Genomic DNA, 26,989 nt, shown 5'->3' on the forward strand with positions numbered 1-26,989 from the left:
TATTCTCCTTTGTCCTCATACACCTGACAACACTGAGATTACCAAATAATTCCTCTTTCAAGGGGTTAACTACTACTCTGTAATTGTTCAGTGGCTACTTTCCTCTTGGGAAGGGTAGGAGAGACTCTTTAGCTATCGTAAGCAGCTCTTCTAGGAGAAGGACATTCCAAAATCAAACCATTGTTCTCTAGTCTTGGGTAGTGCCATAGCCTCTATACCATGGTCTTCTGCTGTCTTGGGTTAGAGTTCTCTTGCTTGAGGGTACACTCGGGTATACTATTCTATGTTATTTTTCTTCCTCTTATTTCGTTGAAGTTTTATAGTTTATTTATGAAAAATTTATTTTAATTGTTGTTACTGTTCTTGAATATTTTATTTTAACTATTAAATAATTCTCTTTTTCCTTGTTTCCTTTCCTCGCTGTGCTATTTTCCCTGTTGGAGCCCATGGCCTTATAGCATCTTGCTTTTCCAACTAGGGTTGTAGTTTAGCAAGTAATAATAATAATAATAATAATAATAATAATAATAATAATAATAATAATAACTTCAGGACAAATTCAAATGATCTAATATCAGTTTAGATCGAACATAAATAGCTATTTTTAAAGTATTCCAGGATCTAGTATAAGTTTGAATCGGACATAAGTAGCTACTTTTAAAGTATTCCAGGATCTAGTATAAGTTTGAATCGGACATAAGTAGCTACTTTTAAAGTATTCCAGGATCTAGTATAAGTTTGAATCGGACATAAGTAGCTACTTTTAAAGTATTCCAGGATCTAGTATAAGTTTGAATCGGACATAAGTAGCTACTTTTAAAGTATTCCAGGATCTAGTATAAGTTTGAATCGGACATAAATAACTACTTTTAAAGTATTTCTAATTATAAATCTTTTCATCTTTTTGCAGACTACTGGCTATCGAAAATGGACGAACACAGAGACTGGTTCCTCGAAGACGAAAAGCACTGTGCAGACGAGACCAGGAGACCTGGCAAGCCGAAGACGGTATCGGATCTCTTCGGTGGCATCGAAGGATCTTTTAGAAAACTGGAGTTTGATTAGTTCAGGGTTATCCTCATTATGAGACTATTATTAACCATATAAACCAATTTAAACACTTCCCAATGTAGTAGGCTGGCTTTTTGAACGTTTCATTTAGAGAAAATTAGAATCAATGAGAAACTGTATTTATTGAAAGTTTTTTTTTGGAAATGGGCACTTCACTGAAGAATCATCATCTATTAATTATCTAGGTATAGATTCATCATGAATAGACTGAACGCCCATACAAAAATAAGTCTCCTTATTGAATAGACATCTTATCAGATTGTGTAAATTTGCATCTGTGAAATGACAATACAAGAGAACTTAGAAAAAAAAAATATTCTTCCACTCTGCCTATAGTAACTTAGAAATTTCACATTGAACCCAGATCTCATCTCAGAATTTTCAGATTCGTATATCCTTATTTCCGCAGAAATTTCAGACTACACTCCTTAATTCAGAAATTTTTCACGTTAGACCTATATCCTTATTTCAGACATTTCACGTTAGGCCTATATTCATATTTCAGACATGTTAAGCCTACATCCTTATTTCACGTTACGCCTATACCCTTATTTCAGAAATTTCCCGTTAGACCTATATCCATATTTCAGAAATTTCACATTTGGCCTATATTCTTATTTCAGACATTAACGTTAGGCCTACATCCTTATTTCACGTTACGCCTATATACTTATTTCAGACATTTCATGTTAGGCCTATATTCTTATTTCAGAAATTTCACGTTAGACCTATATCCCTATTTCAGACATTTCACGTTAGGCCTATACCCTTATTTCAGACATTAACGTTAGGCCTACATCCTTATTTCACGTTACGCCTATATGCTTATTTCAGACATTTCACGTTAGGCCAATATCCTTATTTCAGAAATTTCACGTTAGGCCTATATTCTTATTTCAGACATTAACGTTAGGCCTAGATCCTTATTTCACGTTACGCCTATATGCTTATTTCAGACATTTCACATTAGGCCTATATCCATATTTCAGAAATTTCACGTTAGGCCTATATTCATATTTCAGACATTAACGTTAGGCCTACATCCTTAATTCACGTTACGCCTATATACTTATTTCAGACATTTCACGTTAAACCTATATCCTTATTTCAGCAATTTCACGTTAGGCCTATATCCTTATTTCAGACATTTTACGTTAGGCCTATACCCTTATTTCAGACATTTCACATTAGGCCTATATATATATATCCTTATTTCAGACATTTCACGTCAGACCTACCCGGTATATCCTTATTTCAGAAATTTTACGTTAGGCCTATATCCATATTTCAGAAATTTCACGTTAGGCCTATATCCTTATTTCAGACATTCCATGTTAGGCCTACTTCCTTATTTCACGTTACGCCTATAGACTTACTTCAGACATTTCACGTTAGGCCAATATTCTTATTTCAGACATTTCACGTTAGGCCTATATCCTTATTTCAGACATTTCACGTTAGGCCTATATTCTTATTTCAGACATTTCATGTTAGGCCTATATCCTTATTTCAGACATTCCACGTTAGGCCTATATCCTTATTTCACGTTATGCTTATATACTTATTTCACAAATTTCACGTTAGGCCTATGTATTTGTTTCAGAAATTACACTCTACACCTACATTCTCATTTCAGAAATTTCAGCTTAGACTTATATCCTCATTTCATAAATTACATATTAGGCCTATTCCATCATTACTATGCCGGAATAAAAAAGATATATATTGTTCCTTAGATGATTTTTTGGTAATGCATTTGTGTAATAAATTTTATTTATTATTATGTGTGAATTTGAGGCCTTATTGTAGTACTAGGGCCAGACAGTGTGATACTTTTTGCATCTGTTGATAATAAACTTTATTATACATGAATTGTTTGTTTTTCGTGTTATTTGTAACGTTATGAATAAATATCATAATGACAATTTGACATGAATAGGGTTGAATAGAATAACGAAACTTAATTTGTGAAATTATGGCTCTTAAAATTGCAGTTTGACCACAAATTTATACTTAAATACTCTTAAATGGTTTTCTGGATAACGGTTAAAGAATATATATTTTGCATTTTCTTGCTGTGGTTTACACTGCAACGTCTATAAAAAATGAAATGAATATCTTACAAATATTCTAAAAGGTAAAACAAAAGACTATACAGCAATAGTCGTGTCTGGACTCAATTTCTCTTCCTATATTTTAATATTATGACCTTTCTAATGGTTATATATAGCAGGCCTTTCATTCTGAAGTATATTCTTTTATATAACAAATACCAGTTTAAGTAAGAATTCCCTTAGACATTATCCTTTCAACTAAAACAATTCTTTCACTCTGAGCCCTAGACTTACTGAACATGAATTTTAACCGTTATTTTTGTGACCGATAATGACAGAGATTAGTTATATAGGTTACCACTGTGTATATTTTGTAAGTTATATCTGATGCAATTAAAGACGATGGAAAAATACTTATTGTGATTTTATTTGTACCTATAAAATTAAAGATCTTTTTTTACGTTATTTTCCTATTTCAGTGTTGCGTTCAAGAGATGAATCTTCATAATGTGCACGTGAAGTGTGATGTTAATAATTTCCATTGTTTATTAACGCCACAGATAGATAGATAGATAGATAGATACATGCATATATACATACATACATACATACATAGCCTACATACATACATACATACATAAACAGTAAATAAAGCTTATTATCTTTCTTGCCGAAGAAATTGTAACTACAAATGGCTTACTGTAGACTGATAGAGAATGACTGATCGTTTTCTATAAAACCTTAATTTCTTACATATGACCCATATTTACATCTCGTAATACAAACTTGGAAAATACCGTTGGATAATTGGTGTAAATGAAGAGATTAATATGCCTGGTGAGGAGCTCTGCACTCAGTCTTACCCACCGAGCTTTGGATAGATCAAAGCAGATGTTTCTCTGGAACTTTAAGGTCAAGTTCACATGTCAGGACAGAAATTTTCAAATTTGGTACAAATTATGAAATGCTTTTTTGATAGGCATTCCAAGTTGACATGGGTTTTGTTGTGATTAATTATCTGTTTGATAATGATATTCATCTTAATGTATATTTTTTTGTTCATTTCCTATTCGTTTATTCTTTACTTCATATTTTTTTTTTTCATAAGGGGCTGCTTTCTATGTTGGGCACTTGGGTTTGTAGTATCCTGCTTTTTCAACTGTAATACTACTACTACTACTACTACTACTACTACTACTACTACTACTACTACTACTACTACTACTACTACTACTAATAATAATAATAATAATAATAATAATGCAAAACAAAACCAAATATTTTGCACGTCTTAAGAAATTATTATTATTATTATTATTATTGTTATTATTATTATTATTATTATTATTATTATTACTTGCTAAGCTACAACCCTAGTTGGAAAAGCAGGATGCTATAACCCCAGGGGCTCCAACAAGGAAAATAGCTCAGTGAGGAATGGGAACATGAAAAAATAAAATATTTTAAGAAGAGCAACAATATTAAAATAAATATCACTTTATAAACTATAAAAACTTTAACAAAACAAGAGGAAGAGAAATAAGATATAAGATAGAACAGTGCCCAAGTGTACCCTCAAGCAAGAGAACTCTAACCCAAGACAGTGGAAGACCATGGTACAGAGGCTATGGCACTACCCAAGATTAGAAAACAATGGTTTGATTTTGGAGTGTCCTTCTCCTAGGAGAGCTGCTTACCATAGCTAAAGAGTCTTTTCTACCCTTACAAAGAGGAAAGTGGCCACTGAACAATCACAGTGCAGTAAAAAGAATTGTTTGGTAATCTCAGTGTTGTCAGGTGTATGAGGACAGAGGAGAATCTGTAAAGAATATGACAGATTATTCGGTGTGTGAGTGTATAGGCAAAGGGAAAATGAACCGTAACCAGAGAGAAGGATCCAACGGACTGATGGAAATCTAACTTTGATAAACAAACGGATATAAAGTAAAAGGGAGTTAGGAAATATACTCTCAAAATTATTGTACACACGACATATAATCTAATAAATCAGTTGAGCAGGAACTGGTATAATTTTAAACCTAAACGTTAGAAACATTCAAGAAACTTGACACAGGGGTAACATGTTCGCCTCGCATTTGCATGGTAGCAGATCGATCCCATACCAGGAACCGTGAGTTTAAGCTATTTATAGGGGAGGCCACTGCTGTGGTTTGGCACCACAGTAGGGGTATGGCCTTGCCAGGCTGACGTTCTGGCGAGTATCTATTTTGATGAAACTGGAACTGAAAGGAGACACCGTTACCTTTAATTTTAAAACACTGGATAGAAAAGACAAGTTTAATCAAAATATAAACTATATAGGCATTAGACGAATAAATAAACAATAAAAAATGACATGATGAGAATGTGGGTACATTGTTACAAATGCTTTTATTACATTACATTATTACAACTGCTATTTTTCCCTGTTGGGTCTCCTTGGGGATCCTAGCATCTTGCTTTCACAACTAGAGTTGTAACTTAGCTAATAATAATAATAATAATAATAATAATAATAATAATAATAATAGTAGTGGTAATAATAATAACAGCAGCAACAACAACAATAATAATAATAATAATAATAATAATAATGACAACAACAGCCACAACAACAACAACAACAATAATAATAATAATAATAATAATAATAATAATAATAATAATAATAATAAGAACAACAACAACAATAATAATAATATTAATAATATCAATACTACTACTACTACTACTACTAATAATAATAATAATAACCAATCACATGAAATATTCTACGGCACAGAACTTTGTTTACATTTATTTCATCACTTGGCAACACTGCCATAACGATTTACAATTCTGTATCTCCATGGGATTTGTAGAGCACGCAAAGTGATGTTATCAAAATTATATGAATATAGAATATTATAGTAATTTAATTAAATTTAAAACTAATGTTATCTATCATTTGAAGTTATTATTAGAACTTTCTTCTTGTTGTGGCAACAGTGTGGTTCCTAGCATGAAAAATAGGGAGTAAACTCCCTACGACGCGTTTCCGGCAAGAAATTACACCGGTTTCTTACATCCCTCCATCATATCATGATCCCCAGCCATAGTTATGGACAAAAACAAATCGCAAATAATTGTGAGTATGTATATATAGTTATATATAGGTACATATAGTTATAGGACGCTTAGGAATGACGAACGGAAATCGAGAATGAGACCTCATTTCCGTTCCAACATGGCGGCCGGAAGCCTGTTTGTTTTGATTTTGTTTGAATCAGCTGATGCTCAGGACAATGAATTCTTACAATGGTCGTTTTTTTCCATTTCTGATCCATTATTCAAAATGACATTGCTTGCCAAACACGCGAGGCCCTTGGAGACAGCTTCATGCAGCCAGGCTAAGGACTGTGGTTTAGGTAAATCGATTTCTCTGGAATTTATTATTTTAAGAACAGTATCACGGAGCTACCGGCAGTCATCTGGTGAATTCATACATTCATATCGATGTGGTAAAATGATGTTATTTAACACCATAGTTTGAGATGGCGAAGGCTAAGGGGTAAAATAAAAAAGAAAATGTTTATTTTAGAAGTATATTCCGGTTTCCCATTGTTTCCCCCTCCCAAAACCCCGGCTTCCCACTGGGGATGTCGCCCAATATGGGGGGGAGCCTTTGTATATCAGCGGCCAGTTCCTCATTCATTGATTAAAAATGGACATCAACTAACCTAAACTTCACCCCCCCCCCTCTAACCTAACCGGCAAGTTGTGTCCTTACCTGCTTATTTAATGGGGGGGGGGGGGCTAACACCCCCTCGCAAAACCCCTTACACTGACGTATCCTAAGTTAGACATACTAATACACACAGGTGGCCGCTATCGTACATACACCCCATAGGAGCCTTTGTAAATAAGCAGCCAGTTCCTCCCATTTGGATTAAAAATTGACATCAACTAACCTAAATTTACTGTGCTTCATTTTGAAATGTAATTTTAGATATCTGGAAGGTGATTTTTGTATAAATATTAGAATTTCTGAATGGAAAATTTAATATACTCATCATTTATCTTTCAGTTACTGGATGAGAATGGATTGGACACCGTTGCCAAAGCCTTATCCTCTGGCTGCTGGACGCTCACTGATGCAGGGAGTCTTGACTTATCAGGAGGCATTGAGACGCCGTCAACCTCGGGAGGTCATGGCAGCGCACCCCAGCTGACCCTAGCTCAGGGAAATGTCAGGCCGGTAACTCAGGTTTCGGGTGAGAACCATCATTTATTTTTTCTTATTGCATTATGGAATTTGATTTTAATTTCCGTATGTTACGAAAATTTTCTGGATCTAAAGATTCATCACGAATTTAGTATAATTTGTTGATCATTTCTCTTATGTCGAGGCATTGCAAGATACACTTTTTCTTTCCTTGGGCCTTTTTTGTATTGTGTACAGAAGGTCCTTAACTTCAAACATTTGACTTGCAAACATTCGGAGATACATACACAAATCCAAAGTAAAATAACAAAGATAAGATAAGGAAATACTCTAATAAAGCAATATTATATCATTTAATACAGTAAACAGAACAACATTTGTAATAACCACATATCTATTTCATATGAGACCTTACTATTTGTTGAATTTGTAGATGAAAATCATATTGTTATTATTATTATTATTATTATTATTATTATTATTATTTTCTAAGCTACAACCCTAGTTGGAAAAGCAAGATGCTATAAGCCCAGGGGCCCCAACAGGGAAAATAGCCTAGTGAGGAAAGGAAACAAGGAAAAATAAAATAATAAGAACAGTAACAACGTTAAAATAAATATTTCCTATATAAACTATAAAACTTTTTAACAAAACAAGAGGAAGAGAAATTAGGTAGAATAGTGCGCCTGAGTGTACCCTCAAGCAAGAGAACTCTAACCCAAGACAGTGGAAGACCATGGTACAGAGGCTATGGCACTATCCAAGACTGGAGAACAATGGTTTTATTTTGGCTCCCCCAAACCCCCCAACCTTATCTCACAAGGATGGTCAGGTTGCAGACACTAATGGCACTATTGAGACTAAGCGGGACTTGAACCCCCGACTGGCAAACACCATGGAATTCAGGTTAGGCATACCCTAGGCTGAAATCTAACAAAATCGGACTTAGAAACAATGGAACTTACAAACAGGTTCATGGAACCGATTAAGTTTGTAAATTGAGGACATTCTGTAAGTGTATTCTAGTTGCTGAATGCTGCATTGGGCTTTGTTAACTTAAGGGTTTGTATTAGAAAAATAAAATTTGTGTCTTAACCCTTTTACCCCCAAAGGACGTACTGGTACGTTTCACAAAAACCATCCCTTTACCCACATGGATGTACCGGTACGTCCTTGCAGAAAAATGCTATTAAATTTTTATTTTTTCAATATTAAACTTACCCGATAATCATGTAGCTGTCAACTCCGTTGCCCGACAGAATTCTACGGGAGGGATACGCCAGCTATCACTATACTAGAAGGGGGTGTACTCACAAGCGCCACCTGTGGCCAGGTACTACAGTACTTGTTGTTGACGCCACCTCACTTTTTCCTCTGTCGTGCTTCCGGCAAGACGTTCTTGGATACGCTTATGATTTTGGAGTATTGTTCACGGTTTGGTGAAGTATTTCTCTAAAATTTGCAGCTATTCGCTATACTGGAAACTTCTATGTTAGCTTAGCTAGCTTTTGGAATTAATTTAATTATGGTGACGAAGAGAGTATGAACTCTCTTTCACCTTTAAATGGCCGACCCTTCCCTTAGACGGAAGTGTTGGTGTCTAAGAGAGTATAGACTCTCTTTCTTAATTTTGTTATAGATTTATTCTTATCTCTCCGCCTTTTATAGGCCTCTTCGATTAACTTCCTTTTATTATAAACTTATTAAAATTAATTTTTATATTTGTTTATATTCGACCTTTCCTAATAGTAGGCGGTCTTTTCTTGGTACCGAAGTTAATTAACATTGAGCCCGTCATTTCGGTTTTACCTGTTAACATATTATGCTATTTTAATGTTTTTGAAAGAATTTCTTTGATAGTCTCGTACTGTTTTCAAAGTTGAACTAACGTTTTGTTTTTGTCTCTGCAGTTGTTGACGTTCAGAACGTTCAACTTGCGTTCTATCGTTACGATAGAGAGAGAATTTTCACGGTGTCACGTTGCAGTAAGAGTAACCATGTCTAGCGTTTTGTTCATTCTTTCTTAACTTAATGGTTTTAATTCTAATAAAGGAACTTTTCATTCTGAGAAATATTTTCCTTTAACAATAATATGTTTTAACGATATATATGATTGGGCTCTTCTCTCAGGTTCTAAGTCAAGAGAGAGAGAGAGATAGAGACGGAGGGAGAAAGAGGAGGATAAACGTTTTGTTCAAGCGAGTAACGTTGTTATCGTTTTTGCTCTTCTCCCTAGTCTCTTTAGGGGAAGAAGGTAAACGTTTCTAGAGAATTTAAACGTAGTTTATTTGATCTAGTGTTTAGTCTCTTTCCAGCCACTGAATTATTTATCTTTCATTAGATTTCTCTGTTACATTGTAATTCTGTTTTCGCAATTACTAACTTTTGAGAAAGGATAGAATTGCGTGTTTCAGGTACAAACCACTTAAAGTTTCGAGTTCAGTGAAATAAGTGCAAACAGAAAATCAAAAGTGATAAGTGATTAGCGCAAAGTGTCAGTGTTGTGCGTGAGGGTACTTCTGTGCGTGCCAGTCGTCCTCCCAGTCCGGGACCTCTTGCAAGCTCCCAAGCCCAGGGGAGAAGCAATGTCGAAGGGCAAAAGGATTCGGCAGGCCTTGATCGGCGCACAGAAGTATCCTCGGTGGTTGCGGGCGTGTCTTACAGAGACCGTCACTCCCACCCGCAGACGATTGAGCCCTTATTTTGCTCGTCTGCAGAAGAAATTTCGGGGAGAAAACGCTGGTCTCAGGTCTCAAGACCTCTTAAACGTAAAGTCCAGACCTATGCCAGACGTACGAAGTTAGAGTTCTACAACCCGGATGCAGTCATTGGGTTAGCTCTGACTCTCCGCAGTCATCAGGTGACTGCACACCTCCTAAGAGAGGTAAGGTGATGCCGTAACAGACCTCATCTTCTGTTAAGGCTTTGCCTCAGCAGACCTTAGCGTCTGCCGACCCCAAGATGACTTTGCTGCAGTCCATGCAGTCACAGCTTGCGGTCTTAATGCGTGAGTGTCAGGCTGAGAAGGTTACACCTCCTCCTGCGATCGCTCCGCCTCTCCGCAGTCCAGTCTGCCAGGCGTACGATGTTGAGGTTCCTCAGGATACCTTACCGCGTACTGAGTTGCCAGTTACCAGCGGTGTGCAGCAACCTCCGCCTTCCTTAAGGCAACCTCAGCAATGGGAGCAGGAATCTTATGCCTTACTTCCTCCGCTTCCGCTTGCGGTTCCACCAGAGAGGCAACAATCTCTTGAGGTACGACTACCTCTTCCATCAATGAGGCAGCCACCTCAGCACTCGCTGCAGCTTAGGCTAGCTCCTCAGGAACCTCAACTCGCGAGACAAGAACTGCGTTCTGCGCAGCCGCTACATCAACTCTCGCAGCTCACACCTCAGGAACCTTAACTCGTTCCTCAGGAACCTGCTACTGCGCATCCGCAACCCTTACAGCAAGCGCAACTCTTGAGGCAGCAACCTCATGCTATGAGTCAGCCACCTCAACGCATGCATCTGCCACTTTCTCCTCAACTTGAGAAATTACAAATGACAATAATAACACCTCATTACTTTCATAACTTGCATTTGTAATCATATACATGTATGCCTACACAAACATTATGATAATGGAGGTTATTTGTCTTACTTATATAAAAATATATATGTATTCCTTGCAATATATTTTTAACAATATCGCAAAATATGGCAAAAATATCTTCAAAACAAAAATGAATCATGAGTTATGAATGTAAGGTAAATATTATGTTGATATTAAAACCCCATGCAAGCATGCATGAAGCACTCTAGCACTGGTCATGGAATTTCTGAGAAATGTTAAACGCCATGCAACACGCTCTGCTTACCTTACAGCATGCTCTACATACAGCATGCTCTGCATACAGCATGCTCTGCATACAGCATGCTCTGCATACAACATGCTCTGCATACAGCATGCTCTGCATTCAGCATGCTCTGCATACAACATGCTCTACATACAGCATGCTCTGCATACAGCATGCTCTGCATACAACATGCTCTGCATACAGCATGCTCTGCATTCAGCATGCTCTGCATACAACATGCTCTGCATACAGCATGCTCTGCATTCAGCATGCTCTGCATACAACATGCTCTACATACAGCATGCTCTGCATACAGCATGCTCTGCATACAACATGCTCTGCATACCTTACCGCATGCTTCTCAGTCATACATCTTTGGTTGTTGCCAACTCACTAGACTGTCAAGCAGTTTCATAACGTTGCCTTCTAGTCTGCTGCTTTTGCACCATTGAAACCCTCACTGAGAGAACTTAACTTTTCTCGGATATGGTCCCTGTAGATGAGAAAGTGCTTTTCTCCCTCCTTCTGATATTCCCTTGAGGACTCTGTCATTTGGAGAGGAGCCTTTAGCTGCGTAGCCTCCTATGGACTTTTATTTAAGCATAACATGCTTCCAGGGAAGGTAATGGTTCCACTTCAGTCACTAACCCCGTCTGTTACCACACCTGCTCCCTTAGACCTTGAGCTGTGTTGCAAGACATGCAGTCCAAGCTTAGTCCTTGTTAAAGGATTTTTTGTTTACGGAGTCAGTGTGTCACTGGGAAGACGTTCAACAACCAGCAGAAGTGACTTGTTGTGACGCAGTGCGGCAACCTCAGCAACCCGATAAGGAGTTGTCTGTACGACCCAGACAGTCTAGACAGCTTCGGGTTGTCACTGTACTTCCTCGCTTCCCCATGGTTGACAGTTCACAGACTGTGCAGCAGTACCATGATCTTGTGTCCGGCTCCGTCAGACGACTGGCTTTTAAGAGCTCCCACAAGTCGTCGCTGTCTGGAGATTCTCAGATGGACTATGGATTTGACCAAGGAACTGGGCCTCCTGGTCAATTTTGAGGAGTCTCAGCTCATCCCATCCCAGACCATTGTCTCCCTGGGTATGGATCTTCAGAGTCGAGCTTTTCGGGCTTTTCCGTCGGCCCCAAGGATCTTCCAAGCCCTAGAATGCATCCAGAGCATGCTGAGAAGGAACCGATGCTCAGTCAGGTAGTGGATGAGTCTAACAGGGACACTTTCATCGCTGGCCCTGTTCATCGTGTTAGGGAGAATCCTCCTCCCCCCCTTCAGTATCATCTAGCTGCTCACTGGATAAAGGACATGACGCTAGAGACGGTCTCAGTTCCTGTTTCCGAAGAGAGGAGGTCTTCTCTCGCGTGGTGTAAGAACAGCTTTCTTCTCAAGGAAGTCTACCTTTGGCTGTTCAGAAACCCGACCGCCGTCTCCTCTCGGACACATCAGACACGGGCTGGGGTGCGACTTTGGACGGACAGGAATGATCGAGAACATGGAATCAGGAGCAAAGGACACTTCACATCAATTGCAGGAGTTGTTGGCGGTTCTTCTGGCCTTGATAAACTTCAAGTCCCTCCAGCTTAACAAAGTGGTGGAGGTGGACTCTGACAACACCACAGCCCTGGCTTACATCTTCAAGCAGGGAGGGACTCTTTCGTGAAGTTGTTCTAGATCGCAAGGGACCTCCTCATCTGGTCTAAAGATCGAAAGCTCACGCTGGTAGCGAGGTTCATTCAGGGCGGTATGAATGTCATGGCAGATCACCTCAGCCGGAAGGGTCAGGTCATCCCCACAGAGTGGACCCTTCACAAGAATGTTTGCAGCAGACTTTGGGCCCTGTGGGGTCAGCCAACCATAGATCTGTTCGCTACCTCGATAACCTAGAGACTCCTATTGTATTGTTCTCCGATTCCAGACCCAGCAGCAGTTCACGTGGATGCTTTTCTGCTGGATTGGTTCCATCTCGACCTGTATGCATTCCCGCCGTTCAAGATTGTCAACAGGGTACTTCAGAAGTTCTCCTCTCGCAAGGGACACGGCTGACGTTGGTTGGCTCCGCTCTGGCCCGCGAGAGAATGGTTCTTAGAGGTACTGCAATGGCTGGTCGACATTCCCAGGACTCTTCCTCGTGAACCTTCTACGTCTACCTCACGTAAAGAAGGTACACCCAATCCTCCACGCTCTTCGTCTGACTGCCTTCAGACTTTCGAAAGACTCTCAAGAGCTAGGGGCTTTTCGAAGGAGGCAGCCAGAGCGATTGCCAAAGCAAGGAGAACATCCACTCTCGGAATCTATCAGTCTCAAGGGGAAGTCTTCCGTAGCTGGTACAAGACCAATGCAGTTTCCTCAACCAGTACCACTGTAACCCAGATTGCTGACTTCCTGTTATATCTAAGGAAAGTAAGATCCCTTTCAGCTCCTACGATCAAGGGTTACAGAAGTATGTTGGCAGCGGTTTTCCGCCACAGAGGCTTGGATCTTTCCACCAACAAGATCTACAGGACCTCCCTAGGTCTTTTGAGACCTCAAAGGAACGTCGGTTGTCCACTCTAGGCTGGAATCTAGACGTGGTCCTAAGGTTCCTTATGTCATCAAGATTTGAACCTCTCCAATCAGCCTTTTTTTAGGACCTCACATTAAAAACTCTTTTCCTCGTGTGCTTGACAACAGGTAAAAGAGTAAGTGAGATCCACGCCTTCAGCAGGATCATTGTTTTCACATCTGAAACGGCTACATGTTCCTTGCAGCTCGGTTTTTGCTAAACGAGCTTCCTTCACGTCCTTGGCCTAAGTCGTTCGAGATCCCAAGCCTGTCCAACTTGGTGGGGAATGAACTGGAGAGAGTACTTTGCCCAGTTAGAGCTCTTAGGTACTATCTAAAAAGGTCTTAACCTTTACGAGGACAATCAGAAGCCTTATAGTGTGCTATCAAGAAACCTTCTTTTCCAAGTTCTAAGAACTCAGTTTCTGACTATTCAGGCTTCTGATTAGAGAAACACATTCTCATCTGAAGGAAGAAGACCTTGCTTTGCTGAAGGTAAGGACACATGAAGTGGGAGCTGTGGCTACTTCTGTGGCCTTCAAACAGAGCCATTCTCTGCAGAGTGTTATGGATGCAACCTATTGGAGAAGCAAGTCAGTGTTCGCATCATTCTATCTCAAAGATGTCCAGTCTCTTTACGAGTACTGCTACACCCTGGGACCATTCGTAGCAACGAATGCAGTAGTAGGCGAGGGCTCAGCCACTACATTCCCATAATCCCATAACCTTTTAACCTTTCTCTTGAATACTTTTTATGGGTTGTACGGTCGGCTAAGAAGCCTTCCACATCCTTGTTGATTTGGCGGGTGGTCAATTCTTTCTTGAGAAGCGCCGAGGTTAAAGGTTGTGATGAGGTCCTTCAGTATGGGTTGCAGCCCTTGATACTTTAGCACCTTTGAGTTGATTCAGCCTTCCAAGAGGAACGCTGCGCTCAGTAAGGAAGACGATCTTATTAAAGGCAGAGTAACGGTTCAAGTCGACTTCCTTACCAGGTACTTATTATTTCATTGTTATTGTGGATAACTAATTATATGAAATACGGGATACTTAGCTATCCTTTAGTCTTGTACACTGGTTTTTCACCCACCCCCCTGGGTGTGAATCAGCTACATGATTATCGGGTAAGTTTAATATTGAAAAATGTTATTTTCATTAGTAAAATAAATTTTTGAATATACTTACCCGATAATCATGATTTAATTGACCCACCCTTCCTCCCCATAGAGAACCAGTGGACCGAGGAAAAAGTGAGGTGGCGTCAACAACAAGTACTGTAGTACCTGGCCACAGGTGGCGCTTGTGAGTACACCCCCTTCTAGTATAGTGATAGCTGGCGTATCCCTCCCGTAGAATTCTGTCGGGCAACGGAGTTGACAGCTACATGATTATCGGGTAAGTATATTCAAAAATTTATTTTACTAATGAAAATAACATTGTTCCGTAACCGAAATACAAACCACGCTATTTACAAAGGGTATTACTTTTAGCGTAGCTGAAATGGCGAGCCATTAGAATTTAACGAGGGTGTATTACCCCCGCGCTAGTTAGCGGGGGGGTAGGGGAGTGGTAGCTAGCTACCCCTCCTCCCCCTCACACACAGGTGAATACTCACTTTCACTTTTGGCTCGGACTGTGACAGACGTCTCTGTCTTGGTCCTCGCTTGGCAGCCATTGTCTGTTTGTCTTTACTTAATCGCTTACTTTTCTTTGACTCAATATATATGTAAACATGTTTTCATGTTTGTATATATATTTGAGTATAGAATAAGTAAGTTTCCTTTTCAGATGTGTGTGTGTAGTGTACGATATCTACGTGGAGGCCTCGGCAGTTAGGCCACCACGGCCTAATTTTATGGGTTGCGATCGAGTTTGACTTCGGTCTTTCTCTCTCTCTCTCTCTTGAGGTCGTTCACCCTTTTTCTATGTTTTACTACGCCCTTGTAGCTTCCTTCCCGTGTGGGTGGGGTTGCTACGCCGTACATTTTGTCTCAATTAGTTTATGAATCTAATTGTAGTTGTTAATTTTTCAGCTTGTAGAACGATTCCTTTCGGGGTTTTCGTTTTTTTCTTTAGTGTTCATTCATTTTTAAATTACATAATTACATAGTTACATAATTATAATTGTTATAATTCTGTTTTGGTTACAGCTCTCCTTCCGCGAGTGTAAGTGGTTGTGAGGGCACGTGCCTGTTGTGTAATTCTTGTTCCTTTTCCTCGGGATTCCTCTTCGGAGCCTTCCCGGGGGAATGAATGTGTACTAATATTATTTGTTTTATTTTTTTACAGTTACCGATCTAGTTCGTTTCTGTAATATAGCAACGGTGTGAGCTGTCTGGTTGAGTCCTGGGGATTCGGCTGTTGCTGCCTCCCCCCTTGTATTGTCGTCAGGGGCGTGTCTCCTTCTACTGGTAGTACTCCCGTGTCGACGGACAGCTCTCCAGTTCATTTTAGAACAGTCAGGAGGCTTGCCTCCTTGGGCGGATAACTTTCCTTCCGAGGGAAGTTTTTTCCTGTCCAGGCTTGAGCTTTTCCTCTTTTGGGGGGTTCTTCTCTTGCCTTTTTTTCGTGCGACTATGCTCTTGGTGCTGAGCGGTCGCACCTGCAGTTTCGCTCAAGGGGCTGGGCAACTGCAGGAGCTCCTCTTCGGAGGATTGCCCCTCTTAGGTCACTGGCTGACCAGTCTCTTCCACGAAGTGTTTCTCTTTCGTTCGCGAGAGAGTACACTCATAGAGACTCCTCTTCGGAGGTTTCTTCTGTTGCTGTTGCTGTTGGCCTCCCTCGCCGTAAGGCCCTCCGTCCGCCTCGTCGTAAGGGCCTCTCATCTCCCTATAAGGGTGCTTGAGGCGCCTTTTTGAATCTCCGTTTGCAGCCTACAACTTCTTTTTCTCGATCTTCCGTCTTGGTGCAGATGGACAGCAGTCTAATCTCGTCTTCCGACGGGCAACGGTCTTCCCGACGGACAACGGTCTTCCCGACGGACAGCGGTCTTCCGACGGACATCAGTCTCCCGGCGGACAACGATCCCTTCGGGGCAAAGGGTTGCCCCCACGGGGGTTCTTCCCTTGCGTGTCAGGGTTTCCCTGCGCGCCCTTCTGTTCGTCAGCGCTCTCCTGTTCGTCAGCGCTTTCAAGATGATCTTCCCTGTGGTTCCTGTTACGTGCCCTGTGCGCCCACGTTCGCCCTCGCGATCTAGAACTTCGGTTCAGGTCGGGGTCAAGGACTCTTCTTCTTTGCGCAGGCTTCCACGCGTAGCCTTCTGCTCGTCAGCGATCATCAGCTCGTCAGCGATCATCAGCTCGTCAGCGATCATCAGCTCGCCAGCGATCGTCAGCTCGTCAGCGATCATCAGCTCGCCAGCGATCTCCAGATCGCCCACGTGTGTTACAGCTGGCACGCCAACGTTCTCCAACACTTCTGAAGGAACATGGTTCGCCAGCTACTAGCTCAACTGCGGATGCTGATCGCCATCGCGCGACCCTCAACTGCAGATGCTGACCGCCATCGCGCGACCCTCAACTGCAGATGCTGACCGCCATCGCGCGACCCTCAACTGCAGATGCTGACCGCCATCGCGCGACCCTCAACTGCAGCTGCTGACCGCCATCGCGCGACCCTCAACTGCAGATACTGACCGCCATCGCGCGACCCTCAACTGCAGATGCTGACCGCCATCGCGCGACCCTCAACTGCAGATGCTGCTCGCCATCGCACAACCCTGAACGATTGCCCGCTTACGCATGCTGCTCCTCATCGCACCACCCTGAACGATCGCCCTCCTGCAGATGCTGATCACCATCGCACCCTTTCACGCGATCATTCACCTGCGCATGCTGCTCGCCATCGCACAACCCTGAACGATTGCCCGCTTACGCATGCTGCTCCTCATCGCACAACCCTGAACGATCGCCCTCCTGCAGATGCTGATCACCATCGCACCCTTTCACGCGATCATTCACCTGCGCATGCTGCTCGCCATCGCACAACCCTGAACGATTGGCCGCTTTCGCATGCTGCTCCTCATCGCACCACCCTGAACGATCGCCCTCCTGCAGATGCTGATCACCATCGCACCCTTTCACGCGATCATTCACCTGCGCATGCTGCTCGCCATCGCACAACCCTGCACGATAGCCCGCTTACGCATGCTGCTCCTCATCGCACAACCCTGAACGCTCGCCCTCTTGCGGATGCTGATCACCATCGCACCCTATCACGCGATCATTCACCTACACATGCTGCTCGCCATCGCTTACCGCCAGCGATCTTCTTCACCTACGCGGCAGCACGATCCCTCGCCGTCACGCCCTTTTTCCCCTGCGCGCCCGCGCGATCGCTCGCCTGCGCGCCCGCGCGATCGCTCGCCTGCGCGCCCGCGCGATCGCTCGCCTGCGCGCCCGCGCGATCGCTCGCCTGCGCGCCCGCTCGCCTGCGCGCCCGCGCGATCGCTCGCCGGCGCGCCCGCGCGATCGCTCGCCGGCGCGCCCGCGCGGTCGCTCGCCGGCGCGCCCGCGCGATCGCTCGCCTGCGCGCCCGCGCGACCGCTCGCCTGCGCGCCCGCGCGACCACTCGCCTGTGCGCCCGCGCGACCATTCGCCTTTGCGCGACCGTTCGCCCTCGCGCGACCATAGTTCGCGGCGAATTCCACAGCCGGTGGTAGCAGCAGGGACGCGTGCTCCTAGGCGGCACTCGGGATCACCTCCATCCAAGCACAGGTTGGTAGTGCAGGACGAAGACAGGTCAGTACAGCATTCTTCCCACCTTCTTTTCAGGCAGGAACCGTCGTGTCCTCTCCAAAGGATCGCCCGATCCCTTTCACCTTAGCGAGGATTTCGGACTCTGTGTCCTTGGAGCAGCAGACATGGTTTGATCCGCTGGCACGGGCGTTAATGAGGGTTATGAAACCAGCACTCACCGGCCAGGGTAACAAACCAGCGGCTGTCTCTCCTACGCTGAAGAGAAAGAGAGGAGTGGACTTCGTGGTGACTTCCCCCAGGGCGAAGTTGGTTCCCAAGAGGTCGGTCTCGAGGGTCCCCTCTCCTGCACGAGTACTCTCTCCTTCTCCCGCCCTGGAAGGTTTTTTGGCGGGGGGGCTTTCCGTTGAAGATTTCTCCATCGGACAAGGGGTGACTGCTTACCTCTTCCTCTGGGAGCTTACCAGGTTCTTTCCCTCCTCGGTTACGGCCCGAGGTTTGGTTCAAGGAAGCTACAGGAAGATCAAGGGTACTTTCCTCCTCTCGAGCTCAGGCACCTTGGCCTTTCGTCGTTAAGTATCTACTTGCGGACAAGCTCGATGTTTTACCATCTGGACGCACTGACTGAAGGCTTCCTTCGGGTGTCTCATCTGTGGAGGTCAACGACCTCAGACACCCTTCCATCCTTGAGAAGAGTTTTGTCTTTGCCCAAGGACAGAGACTTAAACATCTGCTGTGCGGAGTAAATCGACTTCCGGTTTCACTCCTCCAAGGCGCTTTCTTCCAGACTCTGCAGGGCTCTAGCTCCCTTTTCTTTCAACCACGTCGGCCTAAGTTATCGGCTACGACAACTGGGACAAGGTGTCCAATTGCAGTTTCCTCCTGTCAGGAACAGATGGCACGGGAGACTCCCCCGGGGGGGCATAGTCCTAAAAGGAGTTCACGAACTCTAGGATTGCAGGTTTTTTCGCTGGGAGGATGCTTAAGGTTACTCATCCGAATGACAGCTTCCCGATGCCCATTCCCGCACAATCTCTGTGAGTAGCCAAGGATATCGCGCCTGCCGTCTCTGTCAGCGAATTCAGTGTCTCTGAACCTCTATGCCATAGCATCAGCAGAGTTGCCCGGTTGGGCAGAATGATCCATACCTTAGGCGAAGGTCTTCCTTAGGATCATCGACGGCTTCACCCCCGGCCCCCTCAGTCGATCCTTTCTTGTAAGGAAGGATCTGAGAGGGGATGTCCATAGTCGACCTCTCAGCCCTGATCAAGTTTGTCGAACAAACTTCGGCCAGCGTAGACCAGCAGAATCGATCAGACTGGTAACGAGGCGACAGGACTCCTTTAACCCTGGATCGGAAGGACGGGTACTTTCAGTTTCCATTCCATCCATCTTCCAGGGTGCTCGTCGAATTCAGCCTAAACTGCAAGTATTCCTGCTTATGATGCAGTGTGGCTATCCCGCCGTGGCATAGCAGGTTTGTTTCCCCAGAGAACTCTCCCTGCCTTCCTCTTGGCCGCTCAGGTGCAGACTTCCGCCTCCTCTGCTGTTTGGAGGGCTGGTCAACTCCGGTAGGCTCGGGTTTCGACCTTCTTCAGCGCCGGGAAAAGCTTCCGAATGCTGACCATGAGTGTGGGCTCATGGTATTTTGCTTGGAGCCTTCTCTTCCTCTGCCTCAACATCTGGAGTATCTGGCCATGATATTGAGTCAACCGCCTTACCACGTTGGAAACCCCGCTTCTCGTCCGTCCAGCGAGGTTAAGCAACGTCGGCACTTGGATGGGTGACCACCTGGGGACGCCAGATTCTGTTACCACATCCTCCGAGCCTTCCTTTCGGTTGACTGTGGCAAGACTGAGGAGAGTCGCAGTACCTGTTCTCAGTCAAGCAGAGTTTTCAGCCCTACCTTGGAACGTTTCCTAGTTCTTCTTTCCTCATTGACCCGTTTATAGTCCGAACGGTCGCCTCAGGATAAGTTCCATGTGGGGCGATCCAAGTTCCGGTGGCTTCAGGCAATGTTTAACCGGACTCCCTGGCCCTATGGGACCAGCGGAACTATTAAACCTGCAATGGGTGTTGACCTATGGAGCCTCTTGATGGTAGTGGATATTCTCGTCCTTTCCCCACATTCTTGATGCGGTTCTCGGACTCGTCAAAGGAAAGGGGGGGGGGCATGTTCCGGTCCAGGCCTATGGTCAAGACCTGAAGGATACCTCTCCATCATTCAGGCAGGCTTAAGGGCCTTAGTCTGGCCCCTCTTCAGTCCTACCGCTCCTGCCAAGTCGCCCCGTTGCGTGTCGACTTCATGCTAACCAGCAGGGGACGCATTTTCACACCTTCACATCTTGCAGTAGAGATACCGGGATGATTGAGATTCTCTCAATTCCACCATCGGCTCTCTCATTCCAGGCAGGGGAATGTTTCTCTCAGACTATCCAAGCAGAGCCTCATAGAGAGAGTGTACCTAGGGGTCTTTGACCTTGGGTAACCAGCAAGTGCTGATCTGGGGGACCTGATCGCGACAGCTTGGAACCTCAAGCTTCCGCTAGTTTTCCCCCCAGTCTCAGACCCCGAGACTCTGGCAAGATGCATTCCGGTGATGGTGGGACAACTTCGACGCCTGCGTCTTCCCTCCTTTTTGTCTTCGGACAATGGGTCTCAACAAAACCAGGTTGTCTGTCAACCTTTCAATGGGAGAGCTCCACTGGGACTATGCGCAGAACGGTTTCTGGACCCTCTGCTTCCCCTGACGGAACTCCCGGGAGAGCTTCTCCCACGGCGCAGGCTACTCAAGCAACCACACTGCGACATCTCTCCCGAACCGGGGCGTCGCTTCGGCTTCATGCCTGGAGACACTACGCTTCCTCCTCTAGAAGAGACAACCCGCTACAGTCGCGGTACGGAGGTCGCGTCATCTGCGATAGTCATCCACAGGGGTCTCCCAGGCAAAGTGAAGAGTCTAAGGTGGTTGGTGCCGTGGGAGATATACCTCTTCCCGTGAGGCCTCTTCTCCAGCAATAACGGTCTTATTGCCTTTCGGCGGGAGGAAACTCCTTTCCGCTCTTGGCAATGAAGCCTGTCGCTCAGCCTTTCCCTGACCTTCAGGCTTAAAGGAATAACTTTTCCTGCCCGCTGGATCTATTCTCGCTCATGCGAAGCTACGATCGTCCCTGCCCTAGTCGGAGGAAGACCTCCAACTTGGAGCATGGCTCGGACTTTTAGTCCTTTAAGAGATCTTCTCAAGACCCTTTTACGACAGGCCTCGGATTGTATTCCGCCTTGGGTCTTCTGCTCACTCTGGCCACGGCCAGTGTGTAAGCAATCTTCTTGGTCTCTTACTACTCCCCCCCCTTTCTAAGGAAGAGGGGAAGGCAACATTCAGGCTCGCTCCTGAGTTGTTGGCTAGACTCAGAATCTGAGGGTCCCGACCCTTCGGTCCGATTCATTCAAGATTTTGAGTCTCCATTCTGTGTCTGATGTCCCAAGACCTTCTCTTTCTTGCCAGTACAGGAATCGAGAGGTTAGCGCTGGGAACAGCTGCAGTTTGGCCTCAGTTGCAGCCGATTTGGGAACACAAGGAGGACATGGGGGGAGAGTCACCAGTATACCTCTTCAGCCCGGACTCAAGGACATTCATCTCGACCTGTCTTCAGACCCTCCCCCGTCACGTCTCCCTACAGCACGATGTTGGATACATCGCAACGTCCCTCGCCTTCGAGTAATACTACTCTGTGACGCAGGTGCTACAAGCTGGAGTCTGGAAGCGTCTGATGACCTTCGCAGCCCGCTTCCTGCAGGGCGTGACCCACAGGAGTCTCGATACGATTTCTATCGCTCTGTGGTGGCTACACAACAGCTGGTCTAACCTCAGGCTCCTTTTTGGACAGGTAGCAGAAGGTTGAGGGCATTGTTATCAGGTTTTAGTCTGCATGAACGAAAGAAGTATGTCTGGCCCTTACTTCTTTCTTCATCATCCCCTCTACGGGGAAGCAGCATCCTGGTCTCTGCATAGCTGACCTCGAACCTCTGCAGGTAAACCATGCTTCCTTGTGTTCCGAGTATTGAGTCAATACTGTCGCGTCCCCCATACCCTGACGAGGTGGTATTGGGAACGTCCTAACCCAGAGTTCCTTCTGGAACTCCAGGTCAACTGCCTAAGACGGGTCACACTTCTTCCTTCACACACAAGCTTACGTAGGCCACATGGTTCCTTGCGGTGCAAGGAACTTGTGAGGTGCAGGGACTCCTTTTCTCGAGTGCGACTCACTCGGATTCTGAGTCCCCGGGTAAAGCCAAAGCCAGTATGGCTGGGGACTTTCCACCCTTCCTAAGGGATAAGTCACCCTTTGTAAATAGCGTGGTTTGTATTTCGGTTACGGAACAAATGACAAATTCGAAGATAATTTGTATTTTTCCTAACCATACAAACCTTAGCTATTTACACATATTTGCCCGCCAGCCCTGTCCCCCAAGACAAGTCCTACCTCTAAGTGAAAGTGAGTATTCACCTGTGTGTGAGGGGGAGGAGGGGTAGCTAGCTACCACTCCCCTACCCCCCCGCTAACTAGCGCGGGGGTAATACACCCTCGTTAAATTCTAATGGCTCGCCATTTCAGCTACGCTAAAAGTAATACCCTTTGTAAATAGCTAAGGTTTGTATGGTTAGGAAAAATACAAATTATCTTCGAATTTGTCATTTTTCATATTTTTGATAATTTATTGAGAAAATTCAGGCATTTTCCAAGAGAATGAGACCAACCTGACCTCTCTATGACAAAAATTAAGGCGGTTAGAGCAATTTAAAAAAAAAAATACTGCAAAATGTGCTTGGAAATAAATAACCCCCTGGGGGTTAAGGGTTGGAAATTTCCAAATAGCCTGGGGGTAAAAGGGTTAAAGAAATTTATTTTGGTTTTCAGCGACAGGAGGGTCGGCAAACACAGCTAATGCACCAATCCCAAGTGTCAGTGAGCAACCGAAAGTGGTTGTACGAGATTCCTTACACTTGACCACCATTACCGAACTTGGCAAAAGGCTAGTGGCAGCTGCTAAAGGGGGGAATGTCGCTCTCGTGCGAAAGTTGATGGCAGTCGGAGCGCCATTTATCTCGGATGGGGTGAGTGCTTGCGGATCTTTAGGTCGTGATAGTGTAACGTCATTAGCTTAATTTTTCAATACAGTCTTCTTGAGAGTTCCATCTCTGTGTTCCTACTTTTAGTGGAACAAAGCTGCATAAAGGTTTTCTGATGTCATATTATTTGCTGATTGAATATGCTATATGATGAAATGTTTTTTAATTACTGTGTGAAGAAATATTTCATATTTTTCCTTTTAGCCAATTGGTATGACGCCGCTTCATTTTGCTGCTCAAAATGGTCATTATGAAATCTGTGAGCGCCTTCTTTGTGCTGGGTTAAACAAAGATGCTCGAAATAAGGTAAGTCTGTTAAAATTATAGATTGTTTATAATCTCCGTTTATTTTTTTCTTATCTCGGTAACTGTGGTGTGTCTCTCGGCAGAACTCTTAAACCCTCTATCAGTACTATTATTATTATTATTATTATTATTATTATTATTATTATTATTATTATTATTATTATTTGCCAAGCTACAACCCTAGTTGGAAAAGCAATATGCTATAAGCCCTAGGGGTCCAACAGGAAAAATAGATTAGTGAGGAAAGGAAATAAGGAACTACAAGAGAAGAAATTATCAATTGAAATAAAATATATCAAAACAGTAACAACATTAAAGTATTTCATATATAAAATATGAAAGCTTAAAATAAACAAGAGGAAGTGAAATAAGATAGAATAGTGGGATAGAAATAAGAAATTTGGATTTCATAGATACTGAAGTATCAAATGCCTGATTGATGATTTTGTGCAATCCGTTTTGAAAAGCTTATAAATCTTATTGTTCATTAGTTTTAGCATTGCTTGATTATATGGAAATTTTAAGTATTTTTTGCAGAGGAGTATTTGTAAATTATATGGAATAGGTATTATTCTTATTTGAACAGGGATACATTGTTTCCTACATTTAACCATATCGTTGCTGGGAAAGATTTGAAGCTACTTGTTTCAGTGAAGTTAAATAATTTTTCGTCTTTTTCAACCGAAGAAGAGGTGATGGAAATGTTTAAAAGGTGGAAGAGGAGAAGGACTAAACAATAGGCTATATGAGAAACAAACCATGAGGTGTCAGGAAATAAAGGAGAGGAAAAACAGCAATGAAAAAAACAGTTTTGGGAGTTCTTGTGAGGATGGTTGGGGAAAGAGCTGAATGTAACTGTAGGTATCCCATTAGATGTTAAGGAAAAAAACGGTTTTGGGAGTTGTGAGGATGGGGTTCGAAAGAGACGAATATAACTGTGGTTATCACAAGAGATGCTTAGGATTTCAAAATATCCAAGGAAGAGGTTTCTCAATTCTATTTTGTTCAGGATAAACCTATCCAGAGGGAGTTTTCTTATTTGGTGTATGAAGTTTTGTGTAGAAAGATATTTAACTTTATTGTATTTAGAACAATTTGTTTATACTATTGGTTAATATTGTATTGTAATTAGAATAATTTTTTATAACGTTTGTTAATATTTACATCATGACAGACTTCACGCTCAGTGTGAATTCATTGCCTGAAGGGAAAAGCATTTAAAAATCTTTCATTTTGTGTTTAGTTGTTATTATTAAAGAAAGGATTGCTAGGGATAAATTCTGGAATATCATAAATATATTTCACACCTGTTATTTTTCCGTTATCAATTGGCCACCATTGTTAGCAGTTGTAACCATTTTCGGTGCTGTTATGGTATGTGATATCATTTATGGCATGATCTCAGAAACTATTCTCTTGCTTTGGTGTGCAATCTCAATATTTTTAATAGGTAAACAAAACAAGAATGATAGAAAATCTAATCGTTCTTGCTTCGCCGTGCGCTCGCTTTGCTCGTGAGAAAATAAAAACCATGCTCCGAATGTACTGGCAAGCGGTAATGTTGAGTCGTGCACGCTAACATTAATGATTGATTATTATTTCTTAGATAATTATTCGCGGTATATATTTTTATAGAAAATCTTGTTTCTTGCTTCGCCGTGAAGTGAAGTGATATCACATACCAAAGCAAAAACACGATGTGGAGATCGCATACCAAAACAGCACCCCATTTTCTATATTTTTAATGTCGTTCTGAGATCTATTAGAACTTTTATTTAACAGGTAGAGAAAACTGCTCTCCATCTAGCTGCAATGGAGGGTCATGCTGACATTGTTTCGTTATTAGTTATGTCAGAAGCTGACATAAATGCCTGTGATATGGTAAGTCATTTTGGGATATTTTGAATAGGTTGTCAACTGTTGAGAATTGAGAATTCTTTTAATATTTGTCCTGATTATAAAGTTTATTTATACTTGACAGTATAGGCTAAATGAAAATAATCCAGTTAAATTTGGGTTACTTTATTTTTCTTTTATTGTATGAGAATATTTGAAATCTTAAGTTCTCTAAAGATGTGAAAGCAATTTCAAGTTTATAAAATCTTTATTTATTTTTGCATGCTCTTTTATAATGTAAACATGTCAAGAAATGAATAGGCCCTGACTGGGATGCACTTTGTTTTGAATCCATTGCAAAGGAAAAGAATAGCTTTAATGAAATTGGAAATCCATTGTAAAGCTACAGATGGCTATCAGTCCATGATATTGCTGCTCTAAGCTTATGTTCTAATATATTTGCCAATCACTTCTACAGTTAAAAATGTCACCTCTCCATTGGGCGTGCGATAGAGGACACATGGCTGTTGCACGGCTGTTATTGAGGCACAATGCAAAAACGGAGATCCCTAACAAGTACGTAATTATTATTATTAGTAGTACTGTATTACTTGCTATGCTACAACCCTAGTTGGAAAAGCAGGATGCTATAAGCCCAGGGGCCCCAACAGGGAAAATAGCCCAGTGAGGTAAAGAAACGAGGAAAAATGTATTATTTTAAGAACAGTAAAATTAAAATAAATGTTTGCCACACAAACTACAAAAACTTTAACAAAGCAAAAAGAGAAATTAGATAGAATAGTGTGCCCGAGTGTACCCTCAATTAATAGAACTCTCTAACCCAAGACAGTGAAAGACCATGGTACAGAGGCTATGGCACTATCCAAGACTAGAGAACAATGGTTTGATTTTGGAGTGTAAAATGTATGCAAAAGCAGTATTTACATGGCATTTTTTATCATAGCAGTAAATGATTAACTAAATATGCCAACTGTGATTTTGCCAGTGAACTTAAATGCAGAGCAGAAGAATTAATGTGTCAAGTTGAATTGAAATTCTTAAAGAAAAACAATATTTTTTTCTTTCATCCTCATAGACTTACTTGTGTTATATTCATGGCTCTTGCTGCTGTGGTACCGTATACATATAAAGTTGTTATTACATGGTAAATCTTATCGCTGTCTTATGAAGTATCGTAATATCTATGGCATCTACTGTATTTCTCCTTCGTAGTCATACGCATATTTATTTGTTTTATATACTGTATTTGGATCTCACTGCTGTAGTTCAGTATACATGTATAGC

General features: G+C 42.7%; 2 protein-coding genes and 1 long non-coding RNA gene across 3 annotated transcripts in view; all 3 read left to right on the top strand.

The window, feature by feature from the left end:
* The window catches only part of LOC137640294 (alpha-tocopherol transfer protein-like), a 6,435-nt gene extending 4,861 nt beyond the window's left edge, over positions 1–1,574 (top strand). Inside the window, exon 4 of the mRNA XM_068372920.1 lies at positions 911–1,574. Within this exon, the coding sequence (XP_068229021.1) occupies positions 911–1,065 (155 nt within the window). The 3' untranslated portion in view covers positions 1,066–1,574. The remainder of the gene's footprint in view (positions 1–910) is intronic.
* LOC137640299 (uncharacterized) overlaps positions 1–26,989 on the top strand; it is a 329,826-nt gene that overhangs the window by 67,831 nt on the left and 235,006 nt on the right. The gene's annotated exons all lie outside the window — the stretch shown is intronic.
* The window catches only part of LOC137640295 (GA-binding protein subunit beta-1-like), a 65,349-nt gene continuing 44,367 nt past the window's right edge, over positions 6,008–26,989 (top strand). Inside the window, exons 1-6 of the mRNA XM_068372923.1 lie at positions 6,008–6,252; positions 7,192–7,378; positions 23,331–23,527; positions 23,747–23,848; positions 25,631–25,729; positions 26,163–26,260. Of these exons, the coding sequence (XP_068229024.1) occupies positions 6,226–6,252; positions 7,192–7,378; positions 23,331–23,527; positions 23,747–23,848; positions 25,631–25,729; positions 26,163–26,260 (710 nt within the window). The 5' untranslated portion in view covers positions 6,008–6,225. The remainder of the gene's footprint in view (positions 6,253–7,191; positions 7,379–23,330; positions 23,528–23,746; positions 23,849–25,630; positions 25,730–26,162; positions 26,261–26,989) is intronic.

The sequence above is a fragment of the Palaemon carinicauda genome, chromosome 4 (genome assembly GCF_036898095.1).
Source record: "Palaemon carinicauda isolate YSFRI2023 chromosome 4, ASM3689809v2, whole genome shotgun sequence".
In the NCBI taxonomy this organism is placed as follows: Eukaryota; Metazoa; Arthropoda; class Malacostraca; order Decapoda; family Palaemonidae; genus Palaemon; species Palaemon carinicauda.